Below are 20,222 nucleotides of genomic sequence, written 5' to 3'. Positions count from 1 at the left end.
AATGATTTGTTGGAAAATAAAATATAGGCAACCTTTCCACTAGGCCATACAAAAACCAAGGCTCTTGCCTAAGGCTCTAGGGACCCTATATTTACCATAGGGGTGAAGCTAGCAGCAGACATGCAAGCATTCTCAGCTTCTGGTCCTAATCAATAGCAATCATCCCAATCCCACCTGCGATTGCAGGAATACACCAGAAGAGCCCGTAATAGGCAAGATTTGAAGCCCACCACCGCAGGGCATAGACCCCTACAAGACAAACCAGGACACCGAAACCACCACCAGCTGCAGCCAGGAGAGCCGAGCCCAAGCTGTGCACCCCAAGACCCTTAGTAATGAGGTTTTGCTGTCCATAGGTGAAATTACCAGACATTAATAGGGTGAAGGACTGCAGAGTAAATAGTCATGAGATGGGGTCACGGAGCGTCTCCTGAAACTGGCTCTTCTTGAACTGCTTCCGCTCAATAGAGCTTGGACCTGACTCGTGCACTCGTTCGATTTGTGGATCCTCTCTTCAAGTGAAAGGAACGTAGCCTCAGCTGTGTTATTCGTATACTGAAACCAAACAAGAACAGAAAGAAGTACCGAGACACCTTCAGTGATAATCATAAACAGTTTCCAACGCAAGACGGCGTTATGACTCCAACGCAAACTGTAGGAGATAAATGCGGCATATAATCGTGCCATAACTAGTCAAGGTTATATAAGCGGCCCCCCGCCCCCTCTTTTTAGTACTGAACATCCCACTCCCGAATCTCAACTCAGACATTTAGCATAGCTCTAATCATCTGCTTTTTTTTCACGTTTCTAAGTCGAAGACGGCACAATTGCATTTTTCAGTATGTCTTGCTAACTATCTGACGGCATATGGGAGCACTAAGCTGGAAGTGGTAAAACTAACTTGAACAGGAAATTCAAACTTCCTTGCTATATACATTACAAAGTTGAATTTCACGACCCGAATCTCAACTCAGATCTCATCTCTCCCCATACCGCTACCGTTATCGTCGATTCGAATCAAAGTTAGCCTTCATGCAGTACTCATGGCGCTCCTTGAGGCAGAGTAAGTGCCCTCCAACACAAACACCTATCTATGTATGGTTTTTAACATGAGCATTATCGGCCGACGAGGGTAGTACTGTAAAACCCCAGGCTAACAAAGACTGCCACCAGCTTCCCCGTAATCCGCGCCTGCATTTTTGACATGGACGGGCTCCTCATTAACACCGAAGACTTGATCACTCTGTCCACGAATCAACTACTTCAAAAATACGGAAGGCCTGCCTTTACTCGGTCGATTCGAGCCCAGCTCATGGGTGTTCCAGACTCGACAAACGGCGACGTATTCCACAACTGGGCCAGATTACCCATCTCCCGCGAGCAATTTGCCCATGAATCGGCTGAACACATGCGACTGCATTTTCCGAATTGTAAGCCGCTGCCTGGCGCGGAAAAGCTTTTGTCGAACCTCAGCCGTGCACGTAGTGCTTCTTCTGGAAACAGAATTGAGCTGGCATTGGCATCTAGCTCCAAAAGTCATAGCTATGAGTTGAAAACTTCTAGGCGGGAAACAAAACGACTGCTTAGCTTCTTCCAATCTGAGAGGAGGGTCCTAGGTGATGACCCACGAGTGCGACAGGGTCGAGGGAAGCCAGCACCTGACATATATTTAGTCGCGTTGCAGTCGTTGAACGCGGCGGCGTGTTCTAGCGAAAAGGCCATTCTACCGAACGAATGTTTGGTTTTCGAAGATAGCGTGGCTGGGGTAGAGGCTGGAAGACGGGCTGGGATGAGGGTTGTTTGGGTACCGCATCCAGATGTGGCAATCGAGTATCAAGCGAGGCAGAAGGATGTGCTGGCCGGGAGGACGGGAATCACTGAGGTCGGAGACGACTGGCAGCTAGGAGAGATCGATGACGGGTGGGCTGAAGCCATACCGAATCTGGAACACTTCAATTATCAGAAGTATGGAATCGTCGTGCCGTCTTAGTTACTTGATAACCCCCACGAAATGACAGGAAGGTCCTCCCACGGGAGAGGGACAAGGTGCAGGATCTATCTAGCGATCTAAGTTATAAGTGGATGTCACCGGCCTCTACCGCTAGGCCGGTGGGTTATATTTCTGTCTATTTGGTCCACCAGTAGGTAGATGAAATTTAGATAGACGCTATTCAAAGGCATTCAAGTAGAGGTACCTCTGCATGCTAAACAAAGATATCGATGACGCCCTCTCAAACGTTTTTTCGGCAAGGACTGTGTTTCTCGGAGTAAGTCTCACATGTAGTCTTCATGCAATGACAGCAGTACTCTCTCATTTGGACGAATGCGATATACCTAAAAACACAAGTACTTTGTAAAGATAAGTCGAATTCGAAGTGGTACCCAATGACACCCGACAGAATGAGAAGAAAGGTCTAGGAGGTCCAGGCAAAAGACATTGAACCAAGCATCATGAGAATTATTCAACAGACTGCCGGCTTCAAGTGCCCATTGAAGGACAAGAATTACAGGGAATATTGCTCATCTGCCCCACCCATACCAAATTAAGTTCTCGGCATCTGGAATGTTTTCATTTTTGAGGATCTTCCTCCAAGGGTCATTGTCAGGTAGAAAGGATTTATATTTTTTTGAGTGCGTAGAATTTGCTCGCCGCGTTATCCCGAGTCTTAGCCCATACTATTTAGGCAGACGTACATACACATGAGATGTGATGCTTGTGCATTTGTCACATTGAAAACTCGCGTTGGATATAAAAGCCATCCCAAAGGCAAGGCGCAGGTCCATGCCGTCGTGTAGTGACCGTGCGATAGCGCCGAGAGTGCTATTAAAATAAGACTTCCAAAAACAACATACCACCCTGCTATATATTCCTTCGGTTGAAGTAGTGTCTAATTGGGTCCCAGTCATTGTAGTTGTAGTAAATACATCGCACTACTGTGGGGAAGCTTGTTGTCTGGGTTATACTTCCTCGGATTGCAACTTGGTCCTGGTAGTCATAGATGCCAATGGTGCTGAATAGTACAACGAGGAACTATACAGCATGTAAAAATGGGATGATCTTTTGTAAAATAATTGGTATTATAGAAATAGTATCAGAAATGAAATTGTAAACTGCCTGTCTCCTTATGCCTGGAAAAAGGCCCATATTCCAACTTCTGGTGTTCAAAATCCCTCATTCATTGCCTGGAGGAAGGGAAAGGAGCAGTAACAGCAGAACTCTTCCTGATTCCATCGACTGAATGCAGCCTGAATTATAATTGGCGATGCAGCTGTCAAACTGCATCAATGGCGCTAATCTCGATTTCGCAGGAGTTCAGGATTCCGAGATTCCGTGTCGAGATAGGGTTAGCGTTGAGATCTAATTCCAAGTTAGTTACTGGGAATTTACTGGGATTTCCAACAAATGGACCCTCACATTGACTCGAAGGACTAACCGAAACCGCATCAGTTATAACTTCATCACTGGCATACTACTAGCATATAAAGAAGAAGAAGATGGCTCATCTCATCAACGAGCCCAAAATGCAACAATCTCGTCAAAGTCTTCCGTCGTCAAGCTATTCACTTCTCGATCCTCCTTGGTAATCTCCTTCCTCAAGCGACAAGCAACTTTCAGAGCAATGGAAGCTTTTTGCATCTTGCCCATTGCCGCCAACAATTTGCCCTTGAGGAAAGTAGTGCGAGCAATCTCATTCTTGTGTGCACTCGGATCAACTGACCAGATGTCCAGCGCCCCGTTGATCATAGCACTAAGAGAGGTTAGAGAATCTTTTTAGCTACTTAGTTGAATATGACAGCACTTACATCGCTTCTTCGCTGCGATCTAAGCGGATTAGGTGCTCGGCAATCTTATGGGTGACATTTGCGGTGTAGAAGTCTCTCTCGCCCACCGTCGCGCGCATGTGCTGCCACGCTCTCTGGTGGTATTGAAAACTCTCATCCCATTGATTTTGCGCACCACGGAGGTTGCCAAGTGCATATAGAATCAGCCCAGTCCGGACAGATTCCCTATCATTCTTACCCAGGGCCTTTTCTCTGCCTGCCAAACTATCCAGAAGAAGCTTGTTGCACTCTTCAAACTTGCCCTGCGCAAGAAGAGCCCAGCTCAGATTGGCCTCGCCCGACCGGGGAACGTAGTTGCCAAGGGCTTTGCGCATCTGTAGCGCGTTTTTTAGATCGGCTTCACCTTCCTCGTACCGTCTATCTTGAATGCGTGAGATCCCCCGCTCCGCGTATGCGAGGTATAATCTTTCGTCCGCAGTCCCCAGCTCATGACAGATTTTGGAAACTAGATCGAGAGAACGTTCTTTGTTAATGCGGCTTGTATCAAAATCACTCCCATCCATGGCGATAGCTCCTAAGCAGAAGTAGATGTCTGCAAGCAGGGAATCCCGATCTGTGTGTTTTGAGGACTCGCAGATATTGCGAGCAGTTTCGAAGAAGCCATCAAATTGGTTCGTTCGTCCACGCTCTTTTTGGTACCTGGTGATATTAGACTATATAGTAAGGCAAAGGCCTGGATATTGTATACACACCATGCAGCCTCATTCAATAGCTTTGCAAAAATCAACCTGGTGGTCTCGGAGGGATCTGAGATAGCTGACCAGAGCTGGTGTATCCTTAGAACGTGGGGGTAAATCGTCGCACAAACAGGCCACCTTCCAACGTATAGCCTGCCGCCTGTTGATTTTGGCTCGGGTAACTCGGGCTTCTTTGATGGCTTGGGCATAGCCGATGGCCAGTCCGCCCAAAGAATTCGTACGACTTGGTCAAACATGAATCGCCTCTTCCCAGCATCCATTGTTGCCAAGATGACATCTTGAACGATGCGATGAACCGATATCTGCTGCTTTTGCTTATCTCTTTGAATCAGAGATGACTGCAAAAGATCAGTTCGAGCCTCAATGTAGTTACTCTTCTTGAAATTTGCGCCCTCGGAAAGCAGTTCCATTGATGCTCCCATCAACAGGTCTTCTCCAATGACATCTGCATCAAAAAATGAAACCAGCTCCAAAAGTTGTCGAGCTTGAGGCTTCAGCTTCCCAATTGCCCAGACAGTGGAGAGAGAGTGACGATATGTGACCAAATTGGTATCGAACTTCGTCTCATAAAGACTGGCATGTTCTTCATGATCCTTATACAGCTCGAAGAACTCTGACAAGGTGAGGTCCTGCCGACGGATGATTCCTGCCATCTGGGAGATGGCCAGAGGAACGCCACCAAGTGCATCAGATATTTGTCGAGCTGTGTCGCCTTCTGGCTCGTTGGAAATGGTGGTGAGATGGTTGAAGAGGCATAGGCTGTCTTGCTGTGAAAGTGGACCGAGATCCAGGCCTGAAGGTCTTCTCGTGAACATAGTTTTAGTCAATGGGTCGCGACTAGTGACAAGAATTGAGCCACTGCCTTGGGGCCAGTAGTCTGCCAGAATCATTGGATCATCGGCGTTGTCGAATATAAGCAGCCAGGTCGCTTCTGCTCTAGCTTGACCGGGTTGAACAAACTCATCTGATCCCGATAGATGCTTCCGAGGATTGGAGAGCCATCCTTTCACAATTTCTCTGCTGACAACCTGACTCTTGCATTCGGATGGATCTTCGAGTCCTAGTGCCAATGAAATTTGCTGGTAATGGTGGTCAAGCTTCGCAATCTCATCCGCCATAACCCAGAATACAGCATCAAAGGAAGCTTTGTGTCGTCGGGAGAACTCGCGGGCTATTTCCGTTTTTCCAATCCCCCCAAATCCGCAAAGTGCAAATTGTCTCAGAGCATTGCCTGATGCTGTCACTATGTTCTTTGAAGGCAAGAGCTCGGTCGCAAGATGCTCTAAGATATCTTCGCGGCCGCAGAAATCCTCGTTTGCCGAATGCGTGTTCAGAAGGAAGCATGGTAAGTTAAGGGTTTTCCAAACCTCAGTGCTTGGTGTTGTAGGATATACCGACTCGAACCCCGAAAGAGATGTTCCTTCGGTTGCTCTGTGCGAAGGCCATTCCGTTGCTTTGTTCGGTGGCCACTCGTTAAGTTCTAATTGCTCAACTAATCGACGTCAGTATGGCGAGTTTGCTGAAATATGGATCTTAAACTCACATTTGTGTGGTATTTCGCTCATTGTGGGCGAGTAAGAGCTCATCGTGGCGTATTGATATTCCTCTGCGGCCATTAGCACAATTCTGCAGCTTTTCGATACCTTGATATCCTACGGTCCTCGAGTCGAAGTGCAACAAGATGCACAGCGTCATTTAAAGTCTCGTAGATAAACTTATTAAACTCTGATAACCCTTCGCCGCCAACACTCTTGGTGAAAACACATATATCGTGATGATTGAGATTGAGACCAATGACTGTTTCCATTGGGGCATGAGTCGAACAAGCTTCACGGTTGACCAACTAGAAAACGAGTTAGCGTTCATAACTAAACAAAGGGCCGGAGACCGACTTGTTGGTACTTCTGGCGCAATGATGTTGAACTGTTTTTCGATTCTCTCATTTCATAGGCGGAAAGAATGGGGGTACGGAACGAAATTCCTTCGAATCTATCTGCCAGGTCTAGCAGAATGGCGCCTTCTTGCTCGATATTAGAATTTGGAATCTTCAGGCTCCTACCGGACGTTGCTTCGAAGACGTCTCGAAACCGGCTCAAGTTCGTGATCTTGTCGCCATAGCGATGCGGAGTGCTTAGGAAGATAACGCCGGCTATAGCGTTGACAATTGATCCATACCGAGGGAACTGTTTGTTAGCAATGCACAATGCCTGTTTGACTACAATGCCACCTAAGCTGTGACAGACTATCAAAATTGGCTTGCTGGTAGTCTAGAGAAGGTGAATCAGCTTCATGCCGCGGAGAGCTCGAATGGAACGAACCTATGGCTACTTCACTTACCACATCTGGGCCCGACTGTGATCGCACAGCACTTAAATGTTGGAGAAGGTCATAACCTAGCATCAATATCGACTCCCATGAAGGCCTGATGCCTGCAAATGGTGAAGTATATTCGTACGCGAGGATGCGTACCCCAGGATTGGAGCCCGGCAGGGTGGCGAGCCATTCTTGGTTAGCAAACGGCCAGTTCTCCACCAAGGTAGTTCCAATTCCAGGAACGAGAAGAATACTAGGTTTGAGTGTAAGTGGAAGTACTGAACCGAGCCTAGTGGTGAATTTCTCTTACTCGATGCCATCCTGAGAAGCCCCAACTGGATCCCGTAGTACCCGAAGGCTGCCGGTAGTGGCAAAGCTCATGTTCCAAGCTGAGAGGAGGTTGAAGCACACTCGAATCGCTGATGGTTGAAGGATGATGCAGTCGTTGGGACGGTTTGTCTTTCTTTTCAAATTTCGTACATAGGTTCGAAGATGCGGGGTAGTCTCCAGTCACACACGCGTACAGTCTGGTGGCACCATCAGTTGTTTCTCGGACCCCCTTGCCAAGGCCCGCTAGGCTATCAGAGACATAGCTCCGGAACAGTAATGTTACAGTAGGAATATGCATAACTACGATTGTTAAACTAACTAGTTATGGGTGATCCATGGTGGTTATTGGTGAACACCGCCCCGCAGTGGGGCGACGGGAGGGCACGAATTGAATGCTACTCAGATGTGGTTATTTTTTCGATATTAGTATTAACAGTGCCATGACAAATATTGAAACGATGAGATCACACAATATGACTCGGATCCTTGTCGCTCCTTCCAACCGTCAAGTCTCGCCTAACATCGCGACATCTTTTCCAAAACCTCACCCAGCACCGCCTGAGAACTTGAAAGTCCCAAAGATAAATAATGTAAGCAAACAGAGTGATTGGAACACACAAGACAAAATACCACCAAAACCTCACTGCGTTCTGTCCAAGGAGATCAATGTTCATACCCAACAGGCTGGAGCTAAAGGTTAGAGGAATGAAGAGCGTCGCAAGTAGAGTCAGCTTCTTGAGCCGCTCAGACTGCTCAATGGCTTTGCGGGATTCGTCGATCGTGGCTTTATTCATTGCCAGAGTTATGCCCCGAGTGCACATTCTTGACAAGTTGATGCAACGAACATGGAGTTCTTCATAATCTTCCAAGAGGCCTTTTGTGGTAAAAGCACCATCGGAACTATGGGGTCCAACATTTCTGACCGTCTCAGTCTCTGAGGTCTGTCGGCGTGTGCCCATGCCGAGACCCGGCGGCACAGGACTTTTTGGCATCGGGCTTTCCGTTTTCGCTCCATTCAATCCTTGACTACTTCGCTCAGCCAACTTGCAGAGTGCACGAGTACTATCTTTCAGCTGCTGGGCATGTCGGTCGAGAATGTTGGAGAAGTATTGAAGAGTCCCTAACGCGTCAGCTGGAACTCCTTCAACTATGGTGTTTATCTGTATTTGAATTCTAGTATTCATAAGATTCAAGAACTGAACTTCAGAGAAGGCTGCATGAGCAAACAACGGGATGCACATGGAAAGCGGATCTTGAGGCGCGCGACGGGCTAGATCGACAAGCGCGATCAATGAATCGTACTGCAAAGGAAGGATGGCCGTGCTTTGCTGAACTTCTGCCGAATCGTTCGCATCTGGATTTAGCCGATTGTTGGTGGTTCGAAATGACATTCTGGGATGATGTTGGAGGATTGGTAGTGGTGTAGCCATAGATTCGATGTGACTTGTCCACGGCCCCGGAGGAGATTGTTCCAAGGGTCTACCTTGGTCCATCCAGGCAACGACTGAGTGCGCATATCAGCAAATGTTTTTCCTCGTCTGTAGCATTATCTCTTACCAGCCCAGCTTCCATTTGTTTTCGTGATACAGAGCGAGATCCATTGTTCGATTACAGAGAAAGACGAACACACAGTAGAGTGCTCACGTACCACGGAGTCTCCACAACTGACTCTAGTGGACCCAAGCTGTTGTATCTTGTATGCTGCGAGCTCAATGGATTGGTTTGACCGCTGGGACTGAAGATCCTGTCCGCCGAAATTATCGCGATGAAGAAGAGTGCTAACGCAGAGTCGAAATATGTTATTCGAGGAACTGGCAAGTGATGGGAAACTGTACGCATGCCTTTCAACGCTCGCAGAAAGATAATCCATGTGTCGCCTAAAGAATTCCGGATCGATGTTGTATTTGCTCCCAATGGCAGATACCCATGATGGTGATATGAAGCCCCGAATAAATATTATTTGCCCCGAGTCTCCTGCTGGAAAAGAGGTGGTAGCGGAAAAAGCTTCATGTTGCTCTTGACTAAATTGCTGCACATCCCACTTCCTCTCCCCACTGTTGTATATCACAACTAAATCGTGAGGCTTTTCGGACTTGGAAGCGAAAGGAATAGCATCTTCTTCCAATTTCGCCGAGCTAAGAAGACTACGGTCTTGTAGCATCCATTCTTTAATGTCGATATAATTGTTTCCCGGAAAGACCGAGGTGCCCGAAAATCTCCTGGAGAGCGAGACGATTGCTCGGGTGTAATTTTCGGGTGTAACTGTCAAGACAAGAGTTGGTCAGGCCACGGATTGTGGACAGATAATAGAATGAGACTTTACATGCGGACTTTCTGCGCTCCATGTCCTGTTGTAGTACAACAATAACGTAGCAAATCTGATAATATGTAACAAATGTCGAAGCGCTGATGGGTTAAACAGAGAGGTTGGACAAAAGGGTTTATAAGGTAGAGGCTGGCTGCACACTGCACATCGTCGGTAATTCGGTCTTCACTTATCATGGCGGCGAGGGAGGCCGAGATCCCACGCAAGTCAAGGACAAGGCCAATTACAGCAGCCCACACAAGCGCTTGCGCTAATGCATGATTATAATGGTGGGTTTACTGTTGGGTGAGATTTTGGAATAATATCGGCAGCTGAAGGGAAACAAACCTCAGCCCGGAGCCGCTCCTGCCCAAGCATCTCCGCGGTTAGAATGAGCTTTCATTGGCCTATTGTTTTCTTGTCCCCTTGGTTATCAAACTATGGTAACTGGATGCAGATGCCAACCGACCGAACGTTTCAGGGGAAGACGTTGTGATCCAATGATGTTATACCGTTTCAGCTGAAGGTGCAAGTGCGGCGCTAGTGCGACGGATGATGATTCTCACCTGGTTTCTCACCCTTTCTATTGCGCATACACCCTTCTCACCCCCGGTCGCGCCATGCTAAGGCGGAGTTCCAATTTCTCACCCTAACGACCGGCACCCGACTACTGGCCGCACATAAGCTACACGTCAGCAATATATTATTTGGGTGAGTCTACACTGTGAAATCTCCATTTACTAGATACCATGATAGGAGACTGTTGACAGGATCGCGTGACCGAGGTTACATAGCTTCATTGGTATTATGAGCTGGCTATAACAATTTGCGGGGCTTCTGAAAGCCTTAGCGTCAAACGATAGCGGGTAGTTGGCGCATATGATTGGTATTAGTGCTGAGTGGGTGGGTCTGAACACCACTAGGGCCGTGATGGGAGATCAGCAAGGCACCGCCGTCACATTGAAGTTCTCTGCTAACTGCTAGAAGCTAGAAGTCAAGAGGCCGATGAAAGACACCCCATGGTATCTGAAACACACTTGGCTGTTACAGAAAACATTCTCTCGTACAGCAGAATTGACGTTGATCTGCAGAATAATCAAATGCAAGCAGCTTTGCATTCGATTATGTCGAATACTAAGGTTGGATTACATGGTCGAGACTGGGTAAATACCAAGAAAATCATGTGACCACTGGTACCAGACATATCATTAAAAAAAATGAATATTACAGTTAGTCATCGAGGTCCACACGGATTGTAAAATATTGCGGTTTTGTCATTTTAGTGAATTGGAGAGTTCAATACCACTGAGGTTATCCCATATATTGTTGTACCGCCAGATTTCCGTTAGATTACCTTTTGACAAGAGCGACCCGGTGATGTCTTTTCCAAGTCAGATGAACAAGAAGATTGGTATCTCCATTCGCAATAATAAAGGGCAACCACTGCTGTACCTTGCCGGTGGTGCGGGAAATTATCCCAGGACTTTGGTCCAGATCATACGTCTACTATCAACACACTCAACAACCTTAGTATTCTCTACAAGGATTAGGGCAAGCCGAAGGAGGCAGGAGAGATGTACCAGCGAGCACTGGCAGGGTATGAGAAGGCCCTGGGTCCAGATCACGGTAGGACTCGGCGACTTGCACAAACGTTGGATGAAGCCGCGAAGGAATACAGTAAGTGTCAAGTGTCTAATGTCACCGATGACTCTCTCAAGGCTGCACTTGACAAGTCTGTGGTGCGATGCCTGAGAAAGCTCTTGACCTTGAGCAGGTCTATAAGGTGTATGGCAGAGCGGGCGGGATGCCCGGTTCTATTGAGTCTATGATCGTATGTGGGAAGACGTGGTTGCATCTATGTTCTTGAAGCCGATGGGTGCACGCCGGGCGAGCACCCGCCCGAGCTTCCTTCTTCAATCTCTACTTTTGCACAGCCCAAAACAACAATTCATTTCTAACTTCTTCATCCTCACTGGATTTCCGGTTATAGATTCAAATGTTGGACACTGGCTTTGGTCCATTACGAGTGCGGAAATCTTCAACCAAAAAAAAAGCCGATCCGGCCAAACATGGTAATTGTTGATGCCTTTCCCACGGCTCTGCGACTAATGTAATGACTGTGCTAGAGTTCCATGCTATCATATTTCCCCCAATGGCCTATCTGTATTCAAATGATTTCTCAGAGTCCATCAGGAAGTTCGCGTGCTTGTTCCTCTCACTATGTGTTGAAGGCATTGATATCAAAAGCCCTCCCACAACAGCTTTCCATACTCAAGTTCGCGGGCAATTTTTCCATCACTATTCCACCATATCGTAGATAGCATAATCATACCCGAGGAATCGCCCTTCTTTATTCCAGGAGGAAAGTTGGGCTTGGCTGCCTCGGGAGGATCAACCTTCAATGTGAACCGTACCACGTTCTCCAAGACCGCAAACGAGCCGGGCTCGGAACTGCCGTGGAGCGAAATGGCCTCAACTGAGATATTCGTCATAAGACTGCTAAATCTCCTGTTCTGTTGGAACTTGGCTAGTGTTGTATTCAATGCTCCAACGTGAGCGCTAGGTGAAAAGACCACGATTTACCCTCCAAAGACCACGCACAATCGTGGTCTTTTCGCCGTCAAACCGACTTACTCACATCCAATAGAGTCAGAGACCCACCAACAGTCCCTCAACAAGCCACCGAAGATACCAACCGAGATCCACCAATTCCTCCACAAGTCACGATCCTTCCTAGAGAAGGCTTAATACATCCCCAGCCTATTATGCGAAACCCTACACCAGCTCGACTAGAATCTTCTCTAGCTATCCAGATCTCCCAAACGACACCCATCGCCTACAAATGTACAGTCAACATGACACATGACGATTTCTACGCATCATGTATGAAACTCCCTCCTTACAATGGGGTCATATTCTTTGAAATAGCAACGCGTGAGGTACTGTTTCTTCGGCGGGAAACCGCTGATCAGTTACCTAATCTGATCGATGATCTCGATGATCGATAGTATGCCAGGGTCGTCGACGATACATTTTCTCTCAGGACCTTCCCTCCAAAGGAGATTTTCGCTATATGCCAAAGTGGTCCTTGTTTCTTTTTCCATGGGAGGAGTGTTGGAGGCGGCTTTAAATCCCAGCTGACTCCAGCCGTGACAGATACTGTCATCTCATTGCCTTGTTTCAATCCTGAGACAAATCTATGGACCTTACAATCCAGATAGGCTTAAATTAACAGTAAAATTACTTCCCTGTCTCCAAGCTTCCAAGGTATGATAACACTGGTAAGTTCTAGCATTCGTATCCTTGTGTAGGTAACCCTCTTGTTGCTTGTAAAAGATTTAGGGCTAGTGTTCAGAAAACAACTTTGTACAAAGAAACGATATATTGGTCAATCTAGAACTAGCTAGAAATAAACTCAGATAATGATGAGCTTGAATGCTCACAGGCTAATGTTATGGTCGTCTTCAAGATGAATCTTGTATCGCGCTAGTGTAAATAGAACCTCCAGGCAACCGGGATAATCACACTGCCGACTATCTCATGGAAATACTACGATGCTAATCAATGAAGAAAGTATCGTATGTATTGAAATGGACAGAGAGGGAAAAGAAGAGACTGAAGGTGAGAGGCTGTCTGGGACTATCTACCTGTGATGGCATCACGTGATGTCACGTGATCCATCTAACATCCCCCTTATAGACCTGACTGCATCTCTATATAAAACCCACCTTATGCGTGCGATGTTAAAACTCTATATTATTATAGTTATAATTAATGATTTAGACTATACCAAGCAGGTTAGTAAAGGTCTCAAATTGCTCTTTACCTAGAGCTTTCGTGAAGCCGTTAGCTACATTTTTCTTAGTATTAACACGTTTAATGTTAATATGTCCTTACGTAACTGCGTCTTTAACGAAGAAGTAGCGAAGTGTCAGCTATCGATTTACTAACTTTCCTCCCTTCTTAGAGAGAAGAAGCTAGGAATTGATATTATCCGTGTAGATTTTAGGATAATAGAGCGGAAGTTAGAATAAATTAGCGACTTTCTTTAGCTATATAGCATCCCTATATAGTTAATCTAGAGCGCACCACTTAGCGATAGTGGTTAAATTCGCTATAATTGTCTATTTCTTAGTAGCCTATATAATAGGTGAACTAGCTAGATACTATACCGAACCCTCGGTTGATTTACTATCTTCCTAATTAGTATAGGACGTATCTATATACGCGTAAAAGCGGAGTTTATTAGTCCTACTAAGGACGATAGCGAGGTCTAGGTGACTACGAAGATACTTTATAATATATAGTATTACTTTATAGTTAGAAAACGTCGGTTTTACTAGTCTATATTAAAGACGGGTTATAGTAAAACGGATATTAGGTCTCGTCTTAATAGCTAATTAGTTTAGTATACCGATAATAGACTAATACTAGTTAAAAGCTTCGTTATCGAGGACGTTTATAGTATTAGCTAGGGTCTCTCTCTATATAGCTAGTAGCGGGGTGTCTTTCTATCTAGATATATTAGTAGTACGGAGAACCTTTTAGATATAGGCTATTTAGGATATTATAATAGTCCTTTTAGTATAGTCTCTATATAAAGCGTAGTTTAAATACTACTTCGGTTCACTAAGGTCTTTTATATTATAGAACTAGCGAAGTATATCTATAACTTACTATATATCTTTATCCTATAGCGCGGTAATAATAAAGTTATCTATATAGATTATTATAATAGTCAAATTTATCCCTTTACCTTTTATATAGATATAGGGGTTATCTTTAAGCGGATAAAATCTAATCTAGCGAAGCTTACTATCTATCTCTTTATTCTAGAGGTAAGTAGAATCCCTTAGTCCGAAAAGCGCCTAGTTAAGCGTGTATACCTATTAGTTCTTATTACTAGTAGTATCGGTATATTCGAAGCCGGTTAGCTATCTTATAAAGATAGTCTCTACGTCTTCACGTGAAGTATTAAGATACGCTACGGTAAAGTCCACTTATCTCCATTTAAGACTATAGATAGCGATAAGAGTAAACACTATCTTAATTATATATTCCGCTATAATAGGGGCGTACGTCTCTCCACTATCCTTCTTCTAGAAGTTACCGTAAACGACCTAGCGTGCCTTAAAGCCGTACACTTCGTCACGTATATTAGTTTTTATAGTAAATCTCCACTATCTAGGCAGAATTTTAGCTTTTAGCGGCTTAAGAATCAGACTCTATATTCCCTTTACTACCAGATTATTAAGTTACTTTTATATAGCATCTTCCTATTAAGTCCAAAAAGGGCTTTTCTAGGCTTACATATAGGTAGATAGCAAATCAACGTCTTTTATATATAATAGTTTTCTATTATAAAGAAATAGCTTATTAATATTAACCTTTTCCGCTATCGTAGCGGCGTTTGTAGATCCAGATCCCGCTCCGCTAGAGTTCTTTTCCTTTACTTTCTTAGTAGCTCGCTATATATCTCTATCTTACTTCTTATACTCGACGGCGAGGTGCTTTTACTTCGGATTATAATACCGGTTAGGAGGAATGCCAATATTAGCTCGTCTAGACCGGCGGGGAGGGGGGAGCACTAGGGTAGCAGGGTCTTATATAATAGGGTTAGGCGAGGATTCAATTAAGATGATCTCACGACTTAGTGATATCTCTAATCTCGCTATAATAGGCGTGTTTTTATTGCTAGAAGGTGCTTCCTATACTATCTCTACAGCCTATATAATCTCACGACGCGGTGACACACTAGCTTACTATATAGAGATAGACTGCTAAGGAGCTTATTAGGGAGCTTACTACAGAGAAGTAGCTTATTAAATTAGAGAAGAGAAAGGGTATTAATAATCCGCTCTCTATCTCTCCGGGGAAGGTGTAGTTCTCTCTAATATAGCTATCTTAGAGCTCTACTCAATAATAGCATTTCTCTCAATGTTATCAGCTTCTTCACGAACTTCCTTTATACTTTCAGCTAGCTAAGAAACCTACGCTATAAATGCGCGAAGTCTCTCTCCGAAATCAGTCCTTCTTGATAGAAGGAAGAAGCTACGTAGTGGAATATGCAACTCAGAGAAATAGATAAATGGACTCTGGAGAGGAGAAAAGAAGAAGAGAGAGGGGGAAGCTATCTGTATACATATAAGGAAGTCCTAGGAAGCGGGGGATCACGTGATAAGTACGTGACTACCCTAACACCCCCCTTTAGGACTAACCTAGATACCCCTATTCCTACTCTCTATATAAAAACCTCTCTTTTTTTTTTTTTTTTTTTAATATATAGTCTTTACTACCTTTCTTATATATTAAAACACTCCTTTCTCTATTAGTAAATTATATATAGATCACTAAAGACCTAGTATATACACGAATCTGTTATATACTTCCTTATCGAGAGCTTTTATAAACCCGTCCGCTATATTATATATCGTATTAACACGTAGTAGATTAATCTTCTCTCTAAAGATCGCGTCCTTAACGAATAACTAGCGTATATTAAGCTATCTTATACTATTTTTATAAGAGCGCTTTCCTATAAGAAGCTAGGTATTAATATTATCTATTAAGATAACGATAGGTTTTACTATATTCGGTAGGTTTAGTATAGTAGCGATTTTTATTAGCTATTAGGTATCCCTTACCGGTCTATTAAGAGCGTACTACTCCGCTACTATAGAAGACGGTACTATAATTATCTATTTCTATAAATATTACCTAATTAGTATACCGCCGAAGAACTAGATAGCCCCCTCTATAGACTTCGTATTAGGCTAGTCTCTATATAAGGCGTCTATATATATAAAGAAAGTCGTATCCTAGATTCTTCTAAGCGTTATATATAGCTCTATTATCCCTTTTAGATATCTATAGACCTATCGGATAGCTTATATATTATTAGTAGTAGGAGCTATAGATCGGTATTATAATTTTATAACCGCGAACTTAATATCCGGTCTTATCTCTATAGTAAGCTAGTTTAGTCTTCTAATAAGAGATCTATATAATATATAGTCTTTATTATATAAACGGCTCTCTAGGTTATTATTATTAACCTCCTATTTCTAGTATAGTAATAGCGGGATAGGTATTAGTATATATAACTATATTTCTATAAGATATAGCGCTTCTAGGGTATAAGCTTTCTAAGATATTATTATAGTCTTCTTACTATAGTCCTAAGAAATAGCGCTACTAAGAAAGCGTAAAGGCTCTCCTATATCTTTAATTTCGAACTACTCCTTTATCTAGTGATAAATCTACTACACTTCCGTATCTATTAGTGCGGTAGTAATAAAATTATCTATATAAACTAGTAAAAACTATACTATTTTACCTTAACCTTTTATATATATATAGGGATCGTTATCGAGTATATAAAAATTAATCTTATTTAATCTAGTATCTAGCTCTTTATTCTATAGAGCTACTAAATCACGAAGTCTATATAGAGCTTATTTTAATTAGTAGACCTAGCCTTTAATTCTAATATCCGGTTTATAGTACTCGAAACTAAAGGGTTAAAATATATAGACTATTTCCTAATTATCTCGTAATATATTTAGATATACTATAACTATATTAAATTACTTCTATTTATAATTCTATTATATAATAATAGTGAAAATAATCTTAATAAGTGTATTTTAGACGATAGGTATATAGAAAATAGAGTCTTCCTTCTTTATCTAGAAGTTCCTATACACTACCTATCTTACTTTAAAACTATACACTTTATTATCTTTAGTGACTTTAAGATTATATACCTATTAGCTTAGAAGCGGAGTGATTCCTAGCGGTCTTCGAATAATATCGAAAGTGTCTTTTATATAGAGATTATTAATCTAACTCTCTATAGTAGCTTACTATCTATCTATAAATTTAGACTTTAGAGCTTACTTATAGGACTAAGGAATGTCGATATCTTTAATATAAAGCGGCTTACTATTATAAATAAAGGGAGTGCTTTATTTAGTAAGAACCTTCGACACTACTAGCCTTCCTCTCTATATATCCTACTTATCCTATATCTCCGTTTATCTAGCTCCCTACGCCTACCTAGATCCCTCGCTAGTACTATTATTACCCTATAGAACGTCCGGTCTTATACGTATTATCTTTGTCTTCGGTTTCGGTAGAGGGTTCGGTCTTAGGGGACGTAGGGGGTTCTTAGGGAAGCTATAGCGCTCCGATAAGCGTCTTATATAGCTTAAACGGCGGGGAATGAACTATAGAATTGTCTTATCGCTACTAATTGTAACGACGGACGGCTAACGATCCTATTAAATTATAATTTGATCGGTCTCGATTGTGGAAATATTATAAGAAATCTCTTCTTATAGCTATAAAAACTCCTCTTCTTATTACTAAAAAGGCTCCTAAGAAATTTCTTCCTATTATTAATAAAAAGTGGACTAAGAAGGCTCTTCCTCTCTATAAGAGAGAGCTTTATAAGAAATCTCTTACTAGGGTAAAATTGGTCTTAGAGTCTTATACTATAGTATATCCTCTCTAAATACACCTAGTAAATGTAGTGTTAGGGATTTAATAACTACTACTAGCGGTGTGTGATCTCGCTATATTAGTGTCTCTTCCTCTTAGTAAGAAAATACCTATCTCTCTTCCTACGGAGAGACTACCTATCTAGCTAGTATATATAAAATAGGCTTATAAGCTTCCTCACTATTATCACGCTCGATTAACTAGTGAATAGGGGATTCCGGGATCACTTCTAGCACTAGAGGCTTTATAGCTTACTTTCTAGGCTAAGGTGGTAGTAGAGGAAGAACTAACACTTCTATACTAAGCTAATCTATATACTTTCTAATTAATTCCCGAGCTTAGGTTAGAGCGTAGGATATTATATAGCCTACTATATAGTTTATTATTATATAGCCTACTATTTAGCCTATTATACTAGCTATCTCTTTACTAGCTTTTAGAAGATAGGCTATCGAATTAGAGATATATCCTCGACTTCCTAGATTCTAGTTAAAACTTTAGGTGTTAGTGGTATAGTCTATACTCTTCCCAGTGTATTCGGTCCTACTAAAGGTTACTTTTACTAAATTATCGGCTTTATTAGACCTTAAATTATAGGTTCTAGCTTCCTATTAGTAATAATAACCTATAGAACTAGCCTTAGTTAAATCCTAGGTCTTTTAAATAGCTATTTACCCTTTTTAATCTAAGGTCCTCCCTCTTTATAGAGTGCTCCGGTATCGTTATTATCCGAATTAGGGTCTTTTAATACTAGCTTTCTAGCCGGTACTAGACCCCCCTTCTTATTATTATCCGGACCGCTATTCTTATCTAGTTTATCTAGGAAAGTGACGTCCTAGGAGTGTAGAATCTCTTTTATAATAGGATTCTATACCTTAAAGATATAGCCGTTTTCTCCTTTATAACTAATTAGATATCCCTAGAATACTCGTGCTCCTAACTTCTCTAACTAAATACGAGTCTCTCTTAGGATATAGATAAAAATAATTACTCTCTATATATAAAGGTGCTTTAAATTAACCTTCGTTTCTCCTATACCGAGGTCTTACTACTAGGTAATAATTAGGGCTTTACCGGTTTTAGGGTTTACTAGGCGGTTATAAATATAAATAGCGGTATTTATACGAAAAAGCTAGAGAGAGTCTAGAAGCTTAGTATCTATATTTATCGTCCTTTATATTTAGTTAATATAGCCTCCTATACACTCCGCTATACTATTAGGTTTAGGTATATATAGGTATAAGTTTAAAAATTATTCCCTCACTCTCCCCCTATATCTAGAATTTATAGAATTCGCTTCCTCTATTAATACGCTAGATAGCTAGGTATCTACCGCGGAGAAGCTTCTACTACTTATAGAATTTAATTATATATTCCGTAATCTCGTCTTTAGTACGAAAATAGGGGCTCTCGGTATATTAGGTATAGTTATCGACTATCGGAACCTAATATTTCTCTCTACTAGATCCGGGGGGATTTATAGTCTAGATATTAGTATAAAATTTTATACTAGGCTTTTTAATATATCGTTATTTATCTCTTAAGATCCGTTTCTTCGCTTTCCTAAGCTAATATACTTTATAATTAAAGTTATAAAACTTAACCTAGTTATCCTTATTAAGAAGAATAGTATCCGCTAAAGAAGCTTTAATATATAGTTTACCGATATATCTTAGACATCTATATATTTCGTATATAGAGACTACCTTACTAACTCTATTAAGGTCTTCGTCTTTATTAAACTTAGAGCTAGAATTAGGCTTATAAAAATACGTCTTTTAGACCTTAGTTAAAATCTCTATTTTTATATCTTCTATCCTTATATCTTTGGCTTCGCTCTTTATACTATAAAAAAGCGGGCCGTTAATCTATAGAAGTCCGTTAACCTTCTTTACTAGGCCGACCTCCTCCCGGTTTATATATATAAGCTTTAACGTGATCGGGTTATAATAAATCCTATAATCTACTTCTAGAGTATTTGTAGAAAGTAGTCTATCTTTAGTTAATAGATTATAGTAGGTAGAAATAAGGATTATTCTCACTTTTCTAGTCGAAGTCTTAATCTAGACTAGGGCCTTACTATATACTATTATAAATTAAATATTACTATTAGTATTAGTATAGCTATATAGTATTTCTCTAGCTTTATACTTAGTATATTTATAAAAGTCTTTATAGTAACTAGTGATAGTTTTAGAAGCACTACTATCTAGTATCTATATCTTATCTAT

General features: G+C 42.2%; 5 protein-coding genes across 5 annotated transcripts; 1 reads left to right on the top strand and 4 right to left on the bottom strand.

The window, feature by feature from the left end:
- Positions 1-145: 145 nt before the first annotated feature.
- N7489_005839 (uncharacterized protein) lies at positions 146-373 on the bottom strand (the record flags this gene model as incomplete). Its single annotated transcript, XM_056711591.1, has 1 exon — positions 146-373. The coding sequence occupies one exon, from the start codon at positions 371-373 to the stop codon at positions 146-148; it is 228 nt and encodes a 75-aa protein (XP_056570012.1).
- Positions 374-1,043: 670 nt separating this feature from the next.
- On the top strand, positions 1,044-1,990 carry N7489_005838 (uncharacterized protein; the record flags this gene model as incomplete). The annotated part of the gene is made up of 2 exons (XM_056711590.1): positions 1,044-1,063; positions 1,174-1,990. 2 exons carry the CDS (start codon positions 1,044-1,046, stop codon positions 1,988-1,990), a joined length of 837 nt encoding a protein of 278 aa, XP_056570011.1.
- A 1,518-nt stretch (positions 1,991-3,508) lies between these two features.
- Positions 3,509-7,235, bottom strand: N7489_005837 (uncharacterized protein; the record flags this gene model as incomplete). Its single annotated transcript, XM_056711589.1, has 8 exons — positions 3,509-3,749; positions 3,805-4,482; positions 4,536-6,033; positions 6,085-6,147; positions 6,198-6,384; positions 6,434-6,808; positions 6,879-7,107; positions 7,165-7,235. The coding sequence occupies 8 exons, from the start codon at positions 7,233-7,235 to the stop codon at positions 3,509-3,511; spliced, it is 3,342 nt and encodes a 1,113-aa protein (XP_056570010.1).
- A 413-nt stretch (positions 7,236-7,648) lies between these two features.
- N7489_005836 (uncharacterized protein) lies at positions 7,649-9,444 on the bottom strand (the record flags this gene model as incomplete). The annotated part of the gene is made up of 2 exons (XM_056711588.1): positions 7,649-8,688; positions 8,742-9,444. Coding segments are annotated over 2 exons (1,743 nt in total), but the record flags the coding sequence as incomplete, so codon positions are not given.
- Positions 9,445-11,729: 2,285 nt separating this feature from the next.
- On the bottom strand, positions 11,730-11,981 carry N7489_005835 (uncharacterized protein; the record flags this gene model as incomplete). The annotated part of the gene is made up of 1 exon (XM_056711587.1): positions 11,730-11,981. The coding sequence occupies one exon, from the start codon at positions 11,979-11,981 to the stop codon at positions 11,730-11,732; it is 252 nt and encodes an 83-aa protein (XP_056570008.1).
- Positions 11,982-20,222: the final 8,241 nt, after the last annotated feature.

Source organism: Penicillium chrysogenum (assembly GCF_028827035.1).
Source record: "Penicillium chrysogenum strain IBT 35668 chromosome Unknown utg000002l_segment0_segment0, whole genome shotgun sequence".
Lineage (NCBI taxonomy): Eukaryota > Fungi > Ascomycota > Eurotiomycetes > Eurotiales > Aspergillaceae > Penicillium > Penicillium chrysogenum.
Note: the sequence above shows the minus strand (reverse complement) of the source record. Positions and strands in the feature narration are given on the sequence as shown.